Source organism: Hyperolius riggenbachi, chromosome 10 (genome assembly GCF_040937935.1).
Source record: "Hyperolius riggenbachi isolate aHypRig1 chromosome 10, aHypRig1.pri, whole genome shotgun sequence".
In the NCBI taxonomy this organism is placed as follows: domain Eukaryota; kingdom Metazoa; phylum Chordata; class Amphibia; order Anura; family Hyperoliidae; genus Hyperolius; species Hyperolius riggenbachi.
In genome coordinates this window covers 233,417,899-233,437,619 of record NC_090655.1, presented here as the reverse complement: position 1 = coordinate 233,437,619, position 19,721 = coordinate 233,417,899, and the positions used below count along the sequence as shown (strand labels likewise).

General features: G+C 43.9%; 1 protein-coding gene across 3 annotated transcripts; it reads right to left on the bottom strand.

Annotated features, from left to right (window-relative positions):
* Positions 1-245: 245 nt before the first annotated feature.
* On the bottom strand, positions 246-19,412 carry LOC137534776 (zinc finger and SCAN domain-containing protein 2-like). Of its 3 annotated transcripts, none has more exons than XM_068256421.1 (7): positions 19,369-19,412; positions 12,688-12,809; positions 9,781-9,885; positions 9,397-9,520; positions 7,182-7,279; positions 5,193-5,319; positions 246-5,041 (listed from the first exon to the last, which is right to left on the bottom strand). In XM_068256421.1, the coding sequence occupies exons 1-7, from the start codon at positions 19,388-19,390 to the stop codon at positions 2,865-2,867; spliced, it is 2,775 nt and encodes a 924-aa protein (XP_068112522.1). In that variant the 5' UTR covers positions 19,391-19,412; the 3' UTR covers positions 246-2,864. The 3 variants fall into 3 exon arrangements, with proteins under 3 accessions (XP_068112522.1, XP_068112523.1, XP_068112524.1); XM_068256422.1 differs by having other exon boundaries at positions 9,397-9,475; XM_068256423.1 differs by lacking the exons at positions 9,397-9,520; positions 12,688-12,809; positions 19,369-19,412 and having other exon boundaries at positions 9,781-9,845.
* Between the last annotated feature and the right edge of the window lie 309 nt (positions 19,413-19,721).

The window sequence follows — 19,721 nt, the reverse complement described above, 5'->3', positions numbered from 1 at the left end:
GTGTTTCTTCCCAAAAAACAGTGCTATTACCTAACTCCATGTGAGCTATAGGCAGTCCCTAACAAAAAATGTGTAAAATGCTTAAAAAACAGTTTGCGAGGAGGGAAGTGATATCTTATTCAAGACCTCTAATTCTGTACAAATGTGAACCTCAGATTGGTTGGTTCATTTTCCAACTTCTACATTCAAACTTATGAACGTGTAGACAGAATCTTTACGGAAAACACAGGCTTCTGAGACACTCCAACATTTAGATATATTTCTCTTTATTTCATGTGTGATACAATTTTAGCATTCTTTGACACACACTTTCCCCATATACATTTTTTTTAAACACCTTTGGCATCTGGTTCTTCTGCTGTCTTTTGGTAATGCTTCATATGAAAACCCACTGAAGAAGACAAGACTATGGAGGAAGACCATAACTTAATTCTCTCCTGTTCGAAGAGCACCTGTTATACATAGGTTTTTATACACCACAAACCATCTATGTGGCAGCCCGTCTAAGCACTTCACCCAAAAAACAGTGCAGGCACTTTTCATTGGAGGCATAGATGAAGGCTTGTAGGTATGATGCTTCCACTACAACCACTTTTCAAAAACTCAGCATGATATGACATATAAATAAAATAACCTGATTATTTGGCCACACCCAGAATGGTCCTTGTTTCATTATCTTACATCAGATCCTGAGATAGAAGGGAAACTCATTATGGCAGACACATTGGTCAACAGGTATCAGAACTCTGTGGATACATGAAAGGATCCCACATGGCTGTGAAGATATTCTATGTCCATCTGGTGGTCAGGAAAGAGTTGCTTAGTGCTAAGGCCATATAGAGTAACACAACTATACTGTAGTTACTGGACCATAGACCTTAGGGTTCTTGACCTACCATGGCATTTCTATGGCAAATAAGCCACATTTAAAAGACACCTGAAGTAAAAAAAAATAGAGACTTCAGTAGTGGAAAGCCCTTGGACGGTCCAGAGCCACCCCAGATCCTCCAGCAGACAAATGCAAAGTCCCTCTGTACCCATTTGACTAAGCAAGCAGACGAGTAAAGTCTGCACATGCTCAGTAAAACAACACGCTGATGCACAGAGGAAAAAATCTGTGCATAAATGGTTTCTAGGGATGAACAATGAGTTTCAAATATTTCCGAGCTCATGCAGGATTAAGTACATTTCTATGCAATGACCGGTATATGCAGCTTGAAAATGGACCAATCAATTTAAACCTTGGTGTGACTTAGTTGGTCCATTTTCAAGCTGCATAGATTTGCATAACATTTTACATAATCCTGCATGAACTCAGAAATGTTTGCATCTCATTGATCATTCCTAGTGGTTTCATTCTACTGGGCATGTGCGGACCTAACTCGTGCATGCTCAGTATGCAGTCAGGATACTCCTGTCTATGGCCAGAAGCACAGCTAGAAGATGAAGTGGGAGTTTGCACTGGAATGGTGGGCTGTTGGAGGATCCAGGAAGCCTCTGGACCAACTAGAGGCTTCCCACTACTGAGGTAAGCATCTAACTCTTTCTACTCTTCCCACTTTTAAGTTAATTTTTTTTATTCCAGACTTTTTATTTCCCCACAAATCCAAGTGACTTCTTCAGTTCCTAGAAAATGAGTAAACACCCAAATATTTACTGAGTTCTATGAGATGCTAATAATTCTGAGATAATGATAATATTATACAAAAGTATGCAGCTTAAAGACTGACCAGCCACTGCATCTGATCGATCCATTTATTTCAAAGCTGCATACACTTGCATAAAACTAGGATAATATTGAAATTATTAGCATCTTAAGCATCCCTGCTGGGTACTCTTTTTCAGTAACAATTGTACACTTGCCAATTCGTGAAATTATTTCTAGGCAGCCAGTCATAGCAGCAGTGCAATGCATCAAACACCAGAATGAGGAGAAAAAATTGTAATTTTTGCCCTGGCATTATTGTTGATGCCACATAGACTGGTTTGAGCTTTTCTGCAACTACTGAATTCCTGGAATTCTCAATCACAACAGTTTCTAGAGTTTACTCAAAATGGTGAGTAACACTAAGATAACCCCACTTTACAACTGTGGTGAGCAGGAAAGCATATCAGAATTTACAATACATCTAACCAAATGTATAATATGGTAACTCATGGCAAGCTAGACCTTTTCATGCCCCAAAAAATGTGTCTTCTAAAGTGCCTAATGTACGAACATATATTTTTACTGCCGTGTGCAGTCAGAGTATTGCACATTACAACATAGTGCGACCAGCACTATGGGTAAAGCTAGCATTGCTAGGGTAGCGCGTTACGTTACTTGCTTAACGTATGTTTACAATAGCAATACAAGTGTTTCCCATAATTTCTGGGGATTCCTTCACCTGATCTGTACTAAGGAAGCAACACGAGTGTTACCCATGTACATGGGTCATGCTTATTGTAAAGCTCTTGCTACTTGGCTCGTGTTAGTACCAGTAATAATAATCCGAACATTTGTATAGTGCTTTTCTCCTGTTGGACTCAAAGTGCTGAAGAGCTGCAGCCACTGGGATGCGCTCAAGAGGCCACCCTGCAGTGTTAGGGAGTCTTGCCTTGAACGCCTTACTGAATAGGTACTGACCCGAGCCAGGATTCGAACTCTGGTCTACCATGTCAAAGGCAGTGCCCTTAACCAGTACACTATCCAGCCATTTTACCAGTAATATTGGTGTACACTGCCTGTGTATATCAATATTAAGGTAGGTGTGAGTATGAGGCCCAATATGTCTGGGGATTCCTTCACTTGATCTGTTCCACCTGGTTATAGGGGAAATGTCCGCTATATCTAAAACACAGACCAGTTGAAACTCTCTTATTTCCTATGAGCCTATATGGACTTGGACATGTTTCATGAGCTCTGTCTTCCTCATGAAGCGCTTGTCGCACTGCGTACAAGAGAAAGGTCTCTCTCCTGTGTGGATCCTCAAGTGGATTTCTAGTAGGGCTTTCCACTTGAAACTCTTATCACACTCTGAGCAGGAGTATGGCTTGTCACTGCTGTGAACCCGCTGGTGGGCCGTTAGCTGAGATTTGATCAGAAAACTCTTTCCACACTCAGAACATGAATGTGTCTCCTTTCCAGAGTGCAATCTTTGATGTACGGCCAGGTGAGACTTGTATGAGAAACATTTTCCACACTCAGTACAAGTATGTGGCCGTTCAGCCATGTGAGACTTTTGGTGTTCTTCCAGGCGAGACAGGAGCACAAAGCATTTCCCACAATCAGGGCATGAATGGGGCATCTCTGTGGTGTGGGAACGCTGATGGACAACAAAGTGCGACTTTTGTGAGAATGTCTTCCCACACTCAGAGCATACATAGGTTTTACTACTCGTGGTTGACGTGGTGTGAGATCGTGTCCTCTCACCAGTGTGAGATCGCAGATGCACATTAAGCTGGGATTTTTCTACAAACCGTTTTCCACACTCAGAGCACATGTGTGGCTTCACTCCCAGGTGGATCTTCTGGTGTCTGGTGAGATCTCGTCTTAAAGAAAAATTCTTTCCACATTCAGAGCAAGAAAATGGTCTCTGTCCTGTGTGGACAATTTGGTGCTCAGCTAAGTGAGATCTGAACAAATAGCTTTTTCCACATTCAGAACATGAGTGTAGCTTCTCACCTGTGTGAGATCTTTTATGTGCAGTCAGCTGGGACTTGTGTACAAAACATTTCCCACACTCTGAGCATGAGTGGGCCTTCACGCCTGTGTGAGATTTCTGATGCGCCTTCAAACGGGATTTAGATATGTAGCCTTTCCCACACTCGGTGCAGGAGTGAAGCTTTTCACCTGTGTGAGACTTCTGATGGTCGCTCAGGTGGGATTTATGAACAAAACATTTCCCACATTCTGAACATGTGAAGGGTTTCTCACCAGTGTGGGATCTCCAGTGGGTGTCGAGACCTGATTTATATTTAAAAGACTTACCACACTTGGAACAGGAATATTTTGCTTCCCTGCGACCCCTGCCATGATGCCTCACAGAGCGATTTTCCCGGGGAGTAGACAATCCCTGTGATTTATCCACACTGTTAAGTCCTGCATTGGTAAATAAAGTAGTCTGGGGGGTTCGACAGGTGGAAGTGTCTTCTGAATCTGAAAAATATGATTTTTTAATCTCAGCATGAAGGTCTGGATCTTGTGTAACATTCAGAGTTTTATCAGAAGATTCTTCAGAATCTGAGGAACCTTCTAGTTTGACTTTTCTGATATGTTGTGGTTGGATATCTGGGGTAGCATTGAGAGATTTATAGGGAGAAGATGCTTCAGAATCTGAGGAACCTTCTAGTTTGAGTACTCTGATAAGTTCTGGTTGGATATCTGGTGTAATGTTGAGAAATGTAGAGAGAGACGATTCTTCTGGATTTGAGGGACTTTCTAGTCTACCATTCCTCTGGTGTTCTGGTTTGATGATATCCGTGGTAAGGCTATGAGACTGATAGATAGACAATGCTTCAGGATCTGAGAAACCTTCTGGCTTTAACTTTTTGCCATATTCCAAATGGACTTTAAGGGTAGATTTAACATTTTTACGGAGAGGAGATACTTCCGGATTTGAGAGACATTCTGGTTTATCCTCCCTGTGGTGTTCTGGTTTGACGATATCTGTGGTAAAGTTATGACACTGGTAGGTAGATGATGCTTCAGGATCTGAGGAACCTTCTGGCCTTAACTCTTTGTCATATTCCAGATGGGCTTTATGGGTAGCTTTAAGAGTTTTACAGAAAGGAGATACTTCTGGATGGGAGGAACATTCTGGTTTAATCTCTCTGTGATGTTCCAAATCTATATTTTGAGTAGTGTTAAGAGTTTTCGGAGTTAAAGATGTTTTAGGTTTTTGGGGATTTTTTTGTCCATCAACATTGTGTTGTCCCTGACTGATATCAGTGCTAATGGCATTTTCCACAAGGGAATATTGTACATTGTCCTCATATTCAGCTTTACAATGTGGAGTTAGCGTGAGATGATCATCCAAAGTTCCTTTGAGATCATTGTGAGCTTTAAAAAAAAAAAAAAAAAAAATCACATGATTTAGATGCTTTTTTGTGCTCATATAATATACGTTTTCCAAACTTTGCACAGAAGAGATGCAGAAATACCAATCGCATAGTAATCATTCTATTTTTTTTTTCAATAATTTGTTACCCACCTGTGCTGATCTCTGTGAGGACATCTTCTTCTTTAATGGTCACCATCACTTCAAACTCCTCCATTGACACCTTAGCAGCTGTCACATACATCCCTTCTTCAACTTTCATACTGGTAAGGTCTTTACTCTAAATTCACAAAAAAACACCTTAGATTCAAATAATAAGAGCATAAGGATGTAAGAACCACATCTGCCAGCAGGTATATATCTCAACAAGTCAACTATTCACAGATTACAAAAAGAAGAATAGCACTCAATATACACTGGACAATAACATCCCCAGCCTAGCAGAGGAACTTAACAACTTCTTTGCTAGATTTGAAAAAGACAACAATCGGCCTCCAGTCAACTTTGGGCCCACTACAGACTCACAGCCATTAATCCTTCACATACATGAAGTGCAGCAAGCACTCATAAATATCAACACCAGGAAAGCTGCAGGTCCTGATGGTGTGCAAGGGCGTGTGCTCCAGGCCTGTGCTGGTCAACTAGCGAAAGTTTTTACACAAATATTCAACCTCTCTCTGTCCTTGGGTGTAGTTCCATCATGCCTTAAATCTACAACCATTGTGCCAGTCCCAAAGAATCCTAGGATAACCTGTCTTAATGATTATCGACCAGTTGCTCTAACCCCTGTCATCGCCAAGTGCTTTGAACGACTGGTAGCCACACACATCAAGGCCTCCATCCCAGCAAATCTAGATCAACACCAGTTTGCTTACCGAACAAATAGATCGACTGAGGATGCCATCTGTGTAGCTCTCCATGCTGCCCTCTCACACCTGGAAAAGCCCATCTCCTATGTTAGGATGCTCTTTGTTGACTACAGCTCAGCATTTAACACCATTGTACCTAGCCAGCTGACCAACAAACTCCATGCACTAGGTCTTGCTCCCTCCATATGTACTTGGTTATTGGACTTCCTTACTAATCGCCCTCAAACTGTCAGACTAGGAAAACAGACATCCTCCACCCTTACCCTGAGCACTGGCGTGCCACAGGGCTGTGTATTAAGCCCTCTCCTCTATGCACTTTTCACCCATGACTGCCAGCCTATCCATACCTCAAACGCAATTGTTAAGTTTGCAGATGATACGACTGTCATTGGGCTTATATCAGACAATGAGGAAGCGGCATACAGAGAAGAAGTTAGGAACCTGACTGCATGGTGCGACATTAACAACCTGTTATTAAATACAAAGAAGACCAAAGAAATTATTCTGGACTTTAGGACCACCAAAAAGACTACTCACCTGCCGCTAATGATCAATGCAGAGGCTGTGGAGAGAGTTTCCAGCTTCAAATTTTTGGGAGTCACCATCGCAGAGAACCTGTCCTGGGCTGACAATGCTTTAGCTCTAACTGGCAAAGCACAACAACGCCTCTACTTTCTGAGAAAACTAAGGAGCGCTAACCTCCCACAGAAGCTGCTGGTTAATTTCTACAGATGCACTATAGAAAGCGTTCTGACCAATTGCATGACTGCCTGGTACAACAGCTGCACGAAGGCTACTAGAGAAGCCCTGCAGCGAGTTGTTAAAACAGCAGAAGCCATTATTGGCACTGAACTACCATCACTGGAACTTTTGTATAATACTCGCAGCTTGAGAAGGGCCAAAAACATTATCAAGGACAACACTCACCCTGGAAATGCCCTGTTTGAGCTCCTTCCATCAGGTAAACGTTTTAGATCAATCCGCACACACACAAACAGACTGAAAGACAGCTTTTTCCCATCCGCCATAAACTTGATAAACTCTGAATCCTCTCTGAAATAATTAACACTGTGTACAAATTGTTTAAACATCTGTAATACCTGGCATACTTGTATAATTTCTTCTCTTCCTTGTTACTATCACTATGTTCCCTATATGCACCGTGGGGTTGTCATGAAAAGTAATTTCGTTGTGTTACACAATGACAATAAAGTGAATTGAATTGAAGTCATACAGTTCAGTGTCATTTCCAATTTTGGATCTCTCTATTTACCTGATCATGGTGGGGGATGGTGGGATCTTCTAGTGGACAATCCTGGGAATAATGAGGACCTGTACATCTCTCGGATGGGTTGCTGTAATTGGATCCATCTGTAGGAAACACACACAATGGCCTTTATTCAATTCACTTTTTCTTCTAAGTTTTCTCCTAGGTAATAGTTTCACATCTATTCAATAAAATGCCTTTTAACCACTTGCCGACCGCACGCTTATACCGTGCGTCGGCAAAGTGGCAGCTGCAGGACCAGCGACGCAGTACTGCGTCGCCAGCTGCAGGCTGATTAATCAGGAAGCAGCCGCTCGTGCGAGCGGCTGCTTCCTGTCAAATCACGGCGGGGGGCTCCGTGAATAGCCTGCGGGCCGCCGATGGCGGCTCGCAAGCTAAATGTAAACACAAGCGGAAATAATCCGCTTTGTTTACATTTGTACGGCGCTGCTGCGCAGCAGCGCCGTAAGGCAGATCGGCGATCCCCGGCCAATCAGCGGCCGGGGATCGCCGCCATGTGACAGAAGACAGCCTGTCACTGGCTGCACAGGACGGATAGCGTCCTGTGCAGCCCAGATCTCCCGGGGGAGCAGGTAGGAGAGGGAGGGGGGAGAATGTCGCCGCGGGGGGGGGCTTTGAGGTGCCCCCCCCGCAAAATGCCTGCAAGTAGGAGCGATCAGACCCCCCCTGCACATCATCCCCATAGTAGGGAAAAAAGGGGGGCGATCTGATCGCTCTGTGTGGCCGCGGATCTGTGCTGGGGGCTGCAGAGCCCACCCAGCACAGATCCAAACAAACAGCGCTGGTCCTTAAGGGGGGGTAAAGGGTGGGTCCTCAAGTGGTTAAGCAGTCAGAAAGCCTGGAAATACTCACAATCATTTTCAGAGTACTTTTTCACCGTTTTCAATTGCGGAATGCTGAAAGGTTATTTTAAACAAAGTATGAAAACTGACATGACTTTACCTTATTTAAACTGAATGAAATAAGGGCCATTGACTCAATATATTATCTTTATGTGTTTATCAGATGATGAGGACATCTAGGTGGACCCTCCATACTGCTCTTTGTTAAAAGCGGGTTAAAACGCAGACATAACATTCAATAAAAATGTATTTTCCTACTCTTTATTACCCATACACTTACCATATTTGCCTTTGTGCACACGTAATATTGTCTGTTTACAAATTATAAGGTCCCAAAGTACAGATTATCTGCTCTGTATTTTATTGCATAGCTGCTGTATTTATATAATAAAATCTATCTAGTGATCACTTCTCAGCTGCACACATACTAGAAGCAGAGAGAGCTCAGTTTCAGCACTTTGCTAATGTTTATTAAATGCATCTTTCAAAGGAATGTAAACAAAAGATAATGTTATCACCTTTTTGGATGCTGCCAGAAGTTTTTTTTTTACTGAAGCAAGGTTTCCACTGAAGAACAACATGCTTTGTGTAACTGTTTAAATGCTGTTCCGGTACATTTTTTTTTTTTTTGTGGTAGTAGTTTTAAGGCTTTTAAAGCAAAAAAAGAAATGCTGAGTTTCATATCACTTTAACCACTTGCCGACCGCACGCTTATACCGTGCGTCGGCAAAGTGGCAGCTGCAGGACCAGCGACGCAGTACTGCGTCGCCAGCTGCAGGCTGATTAATCAGGAAGCAGCCGCTCGTGCGAGCGGCTGCTTCCTGTCAAATCACGGCGGGGGGCTCCGTGAATAGCCTGCGGGCCGCCGATGGCGGCTCGCAAGCTAAATGTAAACACAAGCGGAAATAATCCGCTTTGTTTACATTTGTACGGCGCTGCTGCGCAGCAGCGCCGTAAGGCAGATCGGCGATCCCCGGCCAATCAGCGGCCGGGGATCGCCGCCATGTGACAGGGGACGTCCTGTCACTGGCTGCACAGGACGGATAGCGTCCTGTGCAGCCCAGATCTCCCGGGGGAGAAGGTAGGAGAGGGAGGGGGGAGAATGTCGCCGCGGAGGGGGGCTTTGAGGTGCCCCCCCCGCAAAATGCCTGCAAGTAGGAGCGATCAGACCCCCCCTGCACATCATCCCCATAGGGGGGAAAAAAGGGGGGCGATCTGATCGCTCTGTGTGGCCGCGGACCTGTGCTGGGGGCTGCAGAGCCCACCCAGCACAGATCCAAACAAACAGCGCTGGTCCTTAAGGGGGGGTAAAGGGTGGGTCCTCAAGTGGTTAAAAAGAAATGAAGGTCTCATCTTACCCAGTGATGCGAGGGGCAGCTGATTCTCCATCATGACATCCTTGTAGAACTCCTCGTGCGTTTCTAAATACTGCCACTCCTCCATGGAAAAATAGACAGAGATATCCTGACACCTTATAGGAACCTGACACATATAATGGTACAGTCACCACCCAGACACATCCCTTGCTGTTTCTGGATAGTGAGGTAGATTCACTAAACTACGGTAAGCAAAATATTATGTGTTAAGTGTTACTCATGGGTAAGCAGAGCCTAATGCATTGCATGTAATTTATTGCATCCGATACCGTTACTTATCGTGTGCAAATACTTTATGCATGTTTTTCTGCTTACAGCAGTTTAATGAATACAACCCAATGTCCCATAACTCCCAGCATTGCTCACCTCTCCAGTCAGAAGCTCCATCATCTTCTTAGTGAGTTCCAGAATCTTCTGCTTGTTGTGTCTCCCAGACATCACATGATCACCAGACTTCACTGGAGGAAAACTCTGTATGGATGCACCAATAATAAGGTCACCTGGCTGTCCCAGAATCCTCCTCACTCCTCCAGTTAGGTTTGTGGTTTTTTTTTTGAGTGATAAGATTGATATCTTGTGTCCTCTCAGAATCCCCCTTACCTCTCCAGTCACGTGTTATAGAGGTAAGAATAACTTCATCTGACCTCCCAGAATCCTCCCCACCTCTCTAATGGAGATAAGCATGACATCATGTGACCTTCCAGACAGTGGCGTACCTAGGGCATTTGACACCCGGCGCTGGGTATTATAAGACGCCCCCCCCCCCCCAAAAAAAAAAAGTAAAGGGGCAAAAAATGGGTGGCGCTATAACTGGGCGTGGTCATGACCGGATGAGGGCGGAGCTAACTGTAATTTGACGTGAACCCGGGTGAGAGTGATATGGAGGCTGCCATATTTATTTCCTTTTAAACAATACTAGTTGCCCTGCTGATCTATTTGGCTGCAGTAGTGAACTGAATCACGCCAGAAACAAGCATGCTTGTTCAGGGTCTGAGGTTGAAAGAATTAGAGGCAGAGGACCAGCACGGCAGCCAGGCAACTGGTATTGCTTAAAAGGAGATAAATATGGCAGCCTCAATATTATTCTCACCTCGGGTTCCCTTTAAAAGTGCAACGCAAAGACAGTGGACCCAAGTTTTGGTGACCCTTTCCCCAGAAAATTCACATAATTGTGCAGGTTTTCTCAAGAAAATACACGTAATGTGTGCAGATTTGTCCAGAGAATACGTTCAATCATGTCGGCAGATTTGCCCAGAAAATACATGCAATCATGTAGGCAGATTTGCCCAGAAAATACATGCAATCATGTCTGCAAATTTGCCCAGAGAATACGTTCAATCATGTCGGCAGATTTGCCCAGAAAATACATGCAATCATGTCGGCAGATTTGCCCAGAAAATACATGCAATCATGTCGGCAGATTTGCCCAGAAAATACATGCAATCATGTCGGCAGATTTGCCCAGAAAATACATGCAATCATGTCGGCAGATTTGCCCAGAAAATACATGCAATCATGTTGGCAGATTTGACCAGAAAATACATGCAATCGTGTGGCAGACCTGTCCAGAAAACACTTCAATCGTGTAGCAGACCTGGCCAGAACATAAACGCTACCCCTGGCTGCTAATATAAATTAAAAAAAAACAAAAACATTTACTCACCTGCAGCAGAGCTCCTGTTCCGGCCTCCGTCCAGTGCGCAACTCCCACGATCCTCTGCAGCCAGCAACTCCCAAAGTCTCCAGAGCAGGGCTTCGGACATTTTACTATAGCCCTGCTCTGCCGCTGCGGTGAACTGATACGGCATCTATTAGATGCCGAAAGTCAGTTCACGCTGGGGGGTGCTTGGAGAATCCCAAATCACCCCCCCCCCCCCCCCCCCCGGTGCTGCCACTGCCTCCAGTATAGGTAGCTAGCAGTTGCCCCCAGTATAGGTAGCTAGTTGCACCCAGTGAAGGTAGTATAGTTGCCCCAATATAGCTAGTATAGTTGCCCCCAGGATAGGCAGCATAGCTGCTGCCCCCAATGTAGGTAGTGTTGCTGCCCCCAGTGTTGCTAGTATAGTGGCCCCCGTACAGCTGCCCTCCAGTATAGCTAGTATAGTGGCCCCCATAGTTGCCCCAGTATAGCTAGTATAGTGGCCCACAGTTTAGATAGTATAGTTGCCTCCATTGTAGCTGGTATGGTGCCCCCCCCCCAGTATAGGTAATATAGTGGCCCCCATAGATGCCCCCAGTGTAGCTAGTATAGTGGCCCCCCGTTTAGCTGCCCCCAGTATAGTGGCCCCCAGTATAGCTAGTATAGTGGCTCCCAGTTTAGGTAGTATAGTGCTCCCCCCCCCCCCCCCGTGTAGCTAGAAGGAGGGGTGACAGCAGGGATAGCGGCGGGGAGGGGGGAAATATCCCCCCCTCCCTCACCTGGGTCCCCTCCTTCTGCCTCTCTTCTCCCCCCAAAAATGCGGGCAGCGGGCCGGGGGCAGTGGGCAGCGGGCAGGCTGGCGCGGAGAATACTCACGTTACTTCCGCGTATCAGCCTGGAACGCTGCGTCGCCGTCATGTGCCTCTACTGCGCCTCCAATGATTGGAGGCGCAGAAGAGGCACGTGATGGCAACGCAGCGTTCCAGGCTAATACGCGGAAGTAACGTGAGTATTCTCCGCGCCAGCCTGCTCGCTGCCCACTGCCCCCGGCCCGCTGCCCGCATTTTTGGGGGGAGAAGAGAGGCAGAAGGAGGGGGACCCAGGTGAGGGAGGGGGGGATATTTCCCCCCTCCCCGCCGCTATCCCTGCTGTCACCGCTCCTCCAAGCGCTGCTCTTCACCTCCTTAGTCAGGTGTAGGGGGGTAGTGGCGACACCCCCCTGGCTGTCTGGCACCCGGTGCGCCACGCCCCCCTGCGCCCTTAGGTAGGAACGCTACTGCTTCCAGATTCCTCCTCACTTCTCCAGTCACAACATTTGTGCTTTATTAATAGAGATAAGAGTGACATCATGTGACCTCCCAGAAAGCTCTTCACCTCTCTAGCTATGTCTGTATTTTAATAATTGAGCTAAACCTGACTTCCTGTGCGCCCCCCCCCCCCTCCTGTCAGATGTTTGTTTGCTTGTTTTATTAATTGGTTAAGTTTACTTAATGTTATTAATCTGTATGTATGTATATATATATATATATATATATATATATATATATATATATATATATATATATATATATATATATATATATATATATATATATATATATATATATATATATAATCATGTACATCTCCCTTACCTGTCCAGTTAACAGGTAGATGATCTCCAGGGTAAGGTCTAATATTCTTTCGGTCATGTGACTCTGGTCTTCATCCATATTCATTGATGTGGTCATGTGATACTGGTTAGGGACAATCTTCTCTGTCGAGAGAATAAGAATAATTTGGACTACGAGGTGATGAAAGATGTCTACATAGATTCCATCAGTACACTGCTACAGGGCTGGACAGTACTAGGAAGGGGATATATAATCTCCTTAGAGCATTGTGGAATATGTCAAGCTATTTCAATCTTACGAATATTATAAATGGGAAAGTTTGTATGTTTGGATGTTTTTTACTCAATCACGCAACAATGACTAAACGGTTTTGAATGAAATTTGGCACATACATAGTACATTACCTGGAACAACATATAGAACTATCCCTATTTTATTCCCATAACTAAAAGTGGACAGAGACAAATACAAATTTCACTGGGAAAATGTAAACTGCAGCCATTCTTACACTGTTTATGACAGGGTTCTCAAACTCTGCACAGATGGTCACTGGGTGACTTGGATAAATATTCAGAAAAAAGGGTGGAGCCTACAAAAGCCAATCAAAATTCACCAATTGAATTTCAATGGGAATATTTAATTGCTGCCATTCTTGCACTGTTAATGGCCCAAGCCTCAAAACTGGTACACTTGGTCATTAGGTGACTGTGGTTCAAATTCAGAAAAGTGTGTGGAGCCACAAACAGCCAATCAGATTTCTTTCATTTCAATGCAAATTATTGATGCCAAAGACCGCAAAGCTCACAAACTAGGTCACTGAACAATTGAGTGTTAGGGTTAGAAAAAAGTGGGCGGAGCCCAGGGCTGTGGAGTCGGAGTCATGGAGTCGGAGCAATTTTGGGTGCCTGGAGTCAGAGTCGGAAAAAAATGCACCGACTCCGACTCCTAATGAATTTGTAACTGTAATTAAAATAGAAAAAATGATAAAATGTTCTATTTCTCAGATAATAGTCATTAAAAATAATGTATATATACAGTATGTATACAGTAATAGCTGTGCTCAGTCCACAAAAATGAAATAAACCAATCAAAATTAGTTACTTGTGCTGCTTCAGTAAAGCAGTCCCCGTATTTTAAAAGTCAGATATACACATCTGATTGTGACTGTATACTGTATATGATGTGTACACAGGAATCTCTTATATATACTAAATAACATCTATGCTGTAAGAATAAAGCCTGATGTGTAGCCATGTCACTAATAGAGATGGTCAATGAGATGGAAATAATTCTGTGTTGATGCTGCTTTATGCAAATGTAGGCACTCTCTTTGCTCATGAAATCAAATAATTTGATATGTTGTTAAAATTTGGTTTGGTGACTACAAATTAAAGAGTACCTGAGACGGATGAAAAGAAAAGTGTTATACATACCTGGGGCTTTCTCCAGCCCCCTCCAGGCTAATCAGTCCCTCGCTGTCCTCCTCCGCCACCTGGATCTTCTGCTATGAGTCCTGGTAATTCAGCCAGTCAGCACAGTCTGGCTACGTGCCGTTTCCACATCCAGGAGCATTCTGCACCTGCGCAATAGTGCTGCGCAGGTATAGTATGCTCCCGGCGGCGGAGTGTGTGCATGCGCACTACACCAGACTGGCTCAAGTACCTGGACTCATAGCAGAAGATCCAGGTGGCAGAGGACAGCGAGGGACTGATTAGCCTGAAGGGGGCTGGAGGAAGCCCAGGTATGTATAAAACTTTAATTTCATCTGTCTCAGGTTTACTTTGTTACACAGTAGTACTATACTCTACATATGCTCTCCCCACAGAGCTGCAGGGAATCCACTGAGAATGTTGTGCGCATTGAACAGAGAGGTGTTGTCTGTCACCCATAAACCTTGTTCAGATTGTGCATGAAGAATGTGTAATAGAGGAAGAATCTCCTCATTCCCCTGCAGAATACCTGCACATCATTCTTACATGTACCCACAGTTACATTGCCTAGGGCCTGATCCATGTTCAGATTGTGCATGAAGAATGTGTGTAATAGAGGAAGAATCTCCTCATTCCCCTGCAGAATACCTGCACATCATTCTTACATGTACCCACAGTTACATTGCCTAGGGCCTGATCCATGTTCAGATTGTGCATGAAGAATGTGTAATAGAGGAAGAGTCTCCTCATTCTCCTGCAGAGTACCTGCACATCCCTCTTACATGTAACCACAGTTATATTGCCTAGGGCCTTATCCATGTTCAGATGTGTAATAGAGGAAGAATCTCCTCATTCCCCTGCAGAGTACCTGCACATCATTCTTACATGTACCCACAGTCACATTGCCTAGGGCCTGATAGATGTTCTTTGTTCCGGTTTGTACCTTTTACAAGTACTCTTACCAAGGACTAGTTTTAGTCTAAAGGGAATAAATATAGTAGTCTACATATCCTTCTCATTTCAGTTGTCTTGTAAAATGGCAGTTAAGAGACGAATTTCACGTTACATACTGTTAATCAACAAAATTGTAATATGCAAATTAGAGGAGTCGGAGTCGAGGAGTCAGTGGAATCCTAAACTGAGGAGTCGGAGTCAGTGGATTTTTGAAACAACTCCACAGCCCTAGCGGAGCCAACACCAGCCAAATACACACCCGGGCAATGCCTGGTCATCAGCTAGTGTATAATAATTCGCAAATATATGCTTGTTGGGCACTGAACAGGTGGCATTAAATCAATAGATAAGAAAGGTGGCTGTAAGAATATGGAAATTTGTACAAATAAGAATCACAGACTCACCGTGTATAAGAAATTACTTTTCTTTGCGGTGCGTTTTACAAGGGTATCTCCCCCGTTTCATCATTCATTCAGCTGCTGCATGCAATGTTTACATAGAGCTGCACCATAACTATCCACCTGGCTCCTTTTATCTGTTCTTCAAGAGTATCACCCACCTTATATCTCATCACAGGCATACAGGGCAGTCACATTACACGCATCATACTCCTATTACTTCTCACATTCCCTGTTTACATAGTGTTTTATACCTAATTACAGGCACACTGTGCAGTCACATTACACATATCACACCCCTATTACTTCTCACATTCCATGTGTATATAGTGTGTATATGTACCTCATTACAGGCATACTGTGCATTTACATTACACGCATCACACCCATATTACGTCTCACATTCCTTGTGTACATAGTGTGTATATAACTTATTACAGGCACTCTGTGCAACCACATTACATCCATATTACTTCTCACATTTCCTGTGTACATAGTTTATTTATAACTCATTACAGGCACACTATGCAGTCACATTACACACATCACACCCCTATTACTTCTCACATTCCCTGGGTACATAGTGTGTTTATAACTCATTACAGGCACACTGTGCAGTCACATTACACACATCACACCCCTATTACTTCTCGCATTCCCTGGGTACATAGTGTGTTTATAACTCATTACAGGCACACTGTGCAGTCACATTACACGCATCACACCCCTATTACTTCTCACATTCCTTGGGTACATAGTGTGTTTATAACTCATTACAGGCACACTGTGCAGTCACATTACACGCATCAAACCCCTATTACTTCTCACATTCCCTGGGTACATAGTGTGTTTATAACTCATTACAGGCACACTGTGCAGTCACATTACACACATCACACCCCTATTACTTCTCACATTCCCTGGGTACATAGTGTGTTTATAACTCATTACAGGCACACTGTGCAGTCACATTACACACATCACACCCCTATTACTTCTCACATTCCTTGGGTACATAGTGTGTTTATAACTCATTACAGGCACACTGTGCAGTCACATTACATGCATCACACCCCTATTACTTCTCGCATCCCCTGGGTACATAGTGTGTATATAATGTATTACAGGCACACTGTGCAGTCACATTACACGCATCACACCCCTATTACTTCTCGCATCCCCTGTGTACAAAGTGTGTATATAATGTATTACAGGCACACTGTGCAGTCACATTACATGCATCACATCCCTATTACTTCTCACATTCCCTGGGTACATAGTGTGTATATAACTCATTACAGGCACACTGTGCAGTCACATTACACGCATCACACCCCTATTACTTCTCACATTCCTTGGGTACATAGTGTGTTTATAACTCATTACAGGCACACTGTGCAGTCACATTACACGCATCACACCCCTATTACTTCTCACATTCCTTGGGTACATAGTGTGTTTATAACTCATTACAGGCACACTGTGCAGTCACATTACATGCATCACACCCCTATTACTTCTCGCATCCCCTGGGTACATAGTGTGTATATAATGTATTACAGGCACACTGTGCAGTCACATTACACGCATCACACCCCTATTACTTCTCACATTCCCTGGGTACATAGTGTGTATATAACTCATTACAGGCACACTGTGCAGTCACATTACACGCATCACACCCCTATTACTTCTCACATTCCTTGGGTACATAGTGTGTTTATAACTCATTACAGGCACACTGTGCAGTCACATTACACGCATCACATCCCTATTACTTCTCACATTCCCTGGGTACATAGTGTGTATATAACTCATTACAGGTACACTGTGCAGCCACATTACACGCATCACATCCCTATTACTTCTCACATTCCCTGTGTACATAGTATGTTTATAACTCATTACAGGCACACTGTGCAGTCACATTACACGCATCACACCCCTATTACTTCTCACATTCCCTGGGTACATAGCGTGTTTAAAACTCATTACAGGCACACTGTGCAGTCATACTACATACAAAAACTGGGAATGGATCAGTGATCTCTGTACAGTGCTGTGGAATATGTTACAGCTATATACAGTAAATGTATAATAATAATTATTATAATTATAGGATTCCTTAGTAAATTCATAAACTGACTCCCTGTGTGTGTGGGAAGGTGTGCATAGGCTTACCGCACCTCCCTTGGCACCTGGGGTCCCCGGCGAGCGTGTTCGCAAGGCGCCCAAGTATAAACATTGTGCATGCACAGCGTAGTATGTCCGGTTCAGAGGATGCTGACTGCGCCTTCCAGGACCCATACAAGGGGAGCAATAATGAGGAAATGGAGGCAGAGGCTGGGCCACAACCTATGCACATCTCCCCCCCAAACACAGGGTGTCAATTTGTGGATTTATTAGGGACTAAGGTATCCTTTCCTTTAAAGTAAAACTGAGCAGGTTTAATTATCACAATTTGTACTTACCTGGGGCTTCCTCCAGCCCACCATAGCCTGTGAGGTCCTCCAGCGTCCTCCTGGCTTCTCTCCCGGTCCTGCTGGCGGCTCTAATCTATTAATTGGCGACTTTAGTCTGAAGTAGCCAGTGCGAGTCCCCACCTAGCACATTTCGCATCATCACGCCAGTCGCTACGTGTCATCAAGCCGGCCAGCATGCGTCATCACTCCAGCCAGCAGAGAGTCCTGCGCATGTGCGGTTCTCTAATGCTGAACCGCGCATGTGTAGGACTCTCCCGCCAGCCGACGTGATGACGAAACATGCGCTGCGGGGACTCATACTGGTGACTTTGGGCCAAAGTCACCAATTAACGGAGCTGTCAGCAGCACCGGGAAAAGAGCCAGGAGGACGCTGGGGGCCCTCGCTGGCTACGGTGGGCTGGAGGAAGCCCCAGATAAGTCCAAATTGTGATTTTTAAACCTGCTCAGCAACCCTTTAAGCTCATGTAAGCTCCTCTTGTGCAAAAACTGATACAAATTGATAAGTGATCTGTGTACTGTGTTGTGGAATAAGACGGTGACTATGGTGAGGATATTAGAGTGCAAGCTCCCCTGGTGCAGAAACTGATGGTAATGGATCAGTGATCTCTGTACAGCGCTGTAGAATATATCAGATTTATATACTAGTTACATACATCCCCAAATTTTTGAAATAAGAAAGAGGGACATTTAAGCCCCATCCCTGCCACACCCCTAATCACAGCCCTGACACACCCCTAGTTATGCATACTATAAAGATTTCATAAGGAAATGATGTTGTTTTATCATTCAAACCACACTGATCTTTTCTATTTTGGTTCATTTTCCTTCAGATCAACATTTAAAAATAAGAATTATATCAATTTGAAGGATGGGAATAAAGTTTAGAGTAAATTAAACACATTTTTTTCAGTAGAAAAATACATATATTTACATAGATCTGTAGGTCAGTCCTGAAAAAGGGACAAATGAGGAAGAAAGAGGGACAGAGGAACAGGGTTCCAAAAGAGGGACTGTCCCTCCGAAAGAGGGACAGTTGGGAGCTATGCTAGTATAATAATAATAATAATAGTGAGTGACTGTGGTGAGGATATTAGAGTGTAAACTCCTCTGGTGCGGACACTGATAGGAATTCTCTGTACAGCGCTGGGGAGCAGGTCAGACCTATAGTGTCTGTGGTGAGTGAGGACATTAGAGTGTAAGCTCCTATGGTGTTGAGACTGATGAGAATGGACCAGTGATCTCTGTTGTGGAAAATGTACATGCTTAATAATAGTGTGCGACTGTGCTGAGGACATTAGAGTGTAAGCTCCTCTGGTGCACAGACTGATGAGAAGGGATCAGTGATCTCTCTACAGCGCTATGGAATATGCCAGATGTAAATATAAGCTATAATAACGTGACGGATAAAAATATAAATGTATAACAATATTCTATTACCTCCTCTGTCAGTTGCAGCCATGTCTTCTCTCTAAATAATATTTCCCAAGCACTTCCTGAATCTGCGTTCCATTCATTAGAGGTTGGCTCGCCATCTTGTGGAGATTAGAGAAACTGCGCTTTACATGCGTTTTTAACTCTTGCAAGTCCACCAACTCAATGAGGCGTTAATAATTTTGACTTCTTTGCTGTCAATGAATTATTATTGACTGAGAGAAACAAACAAGTAACCAAAAGATAATTTTATATCACTGTTATATACAGTATACAAATCTGCGTACTGGTATAGAGGTCAGGAATTATTAAAGTCAAGCACTGTCCCTCAAAGGAAGTCATAATCTAAAGACTACCAT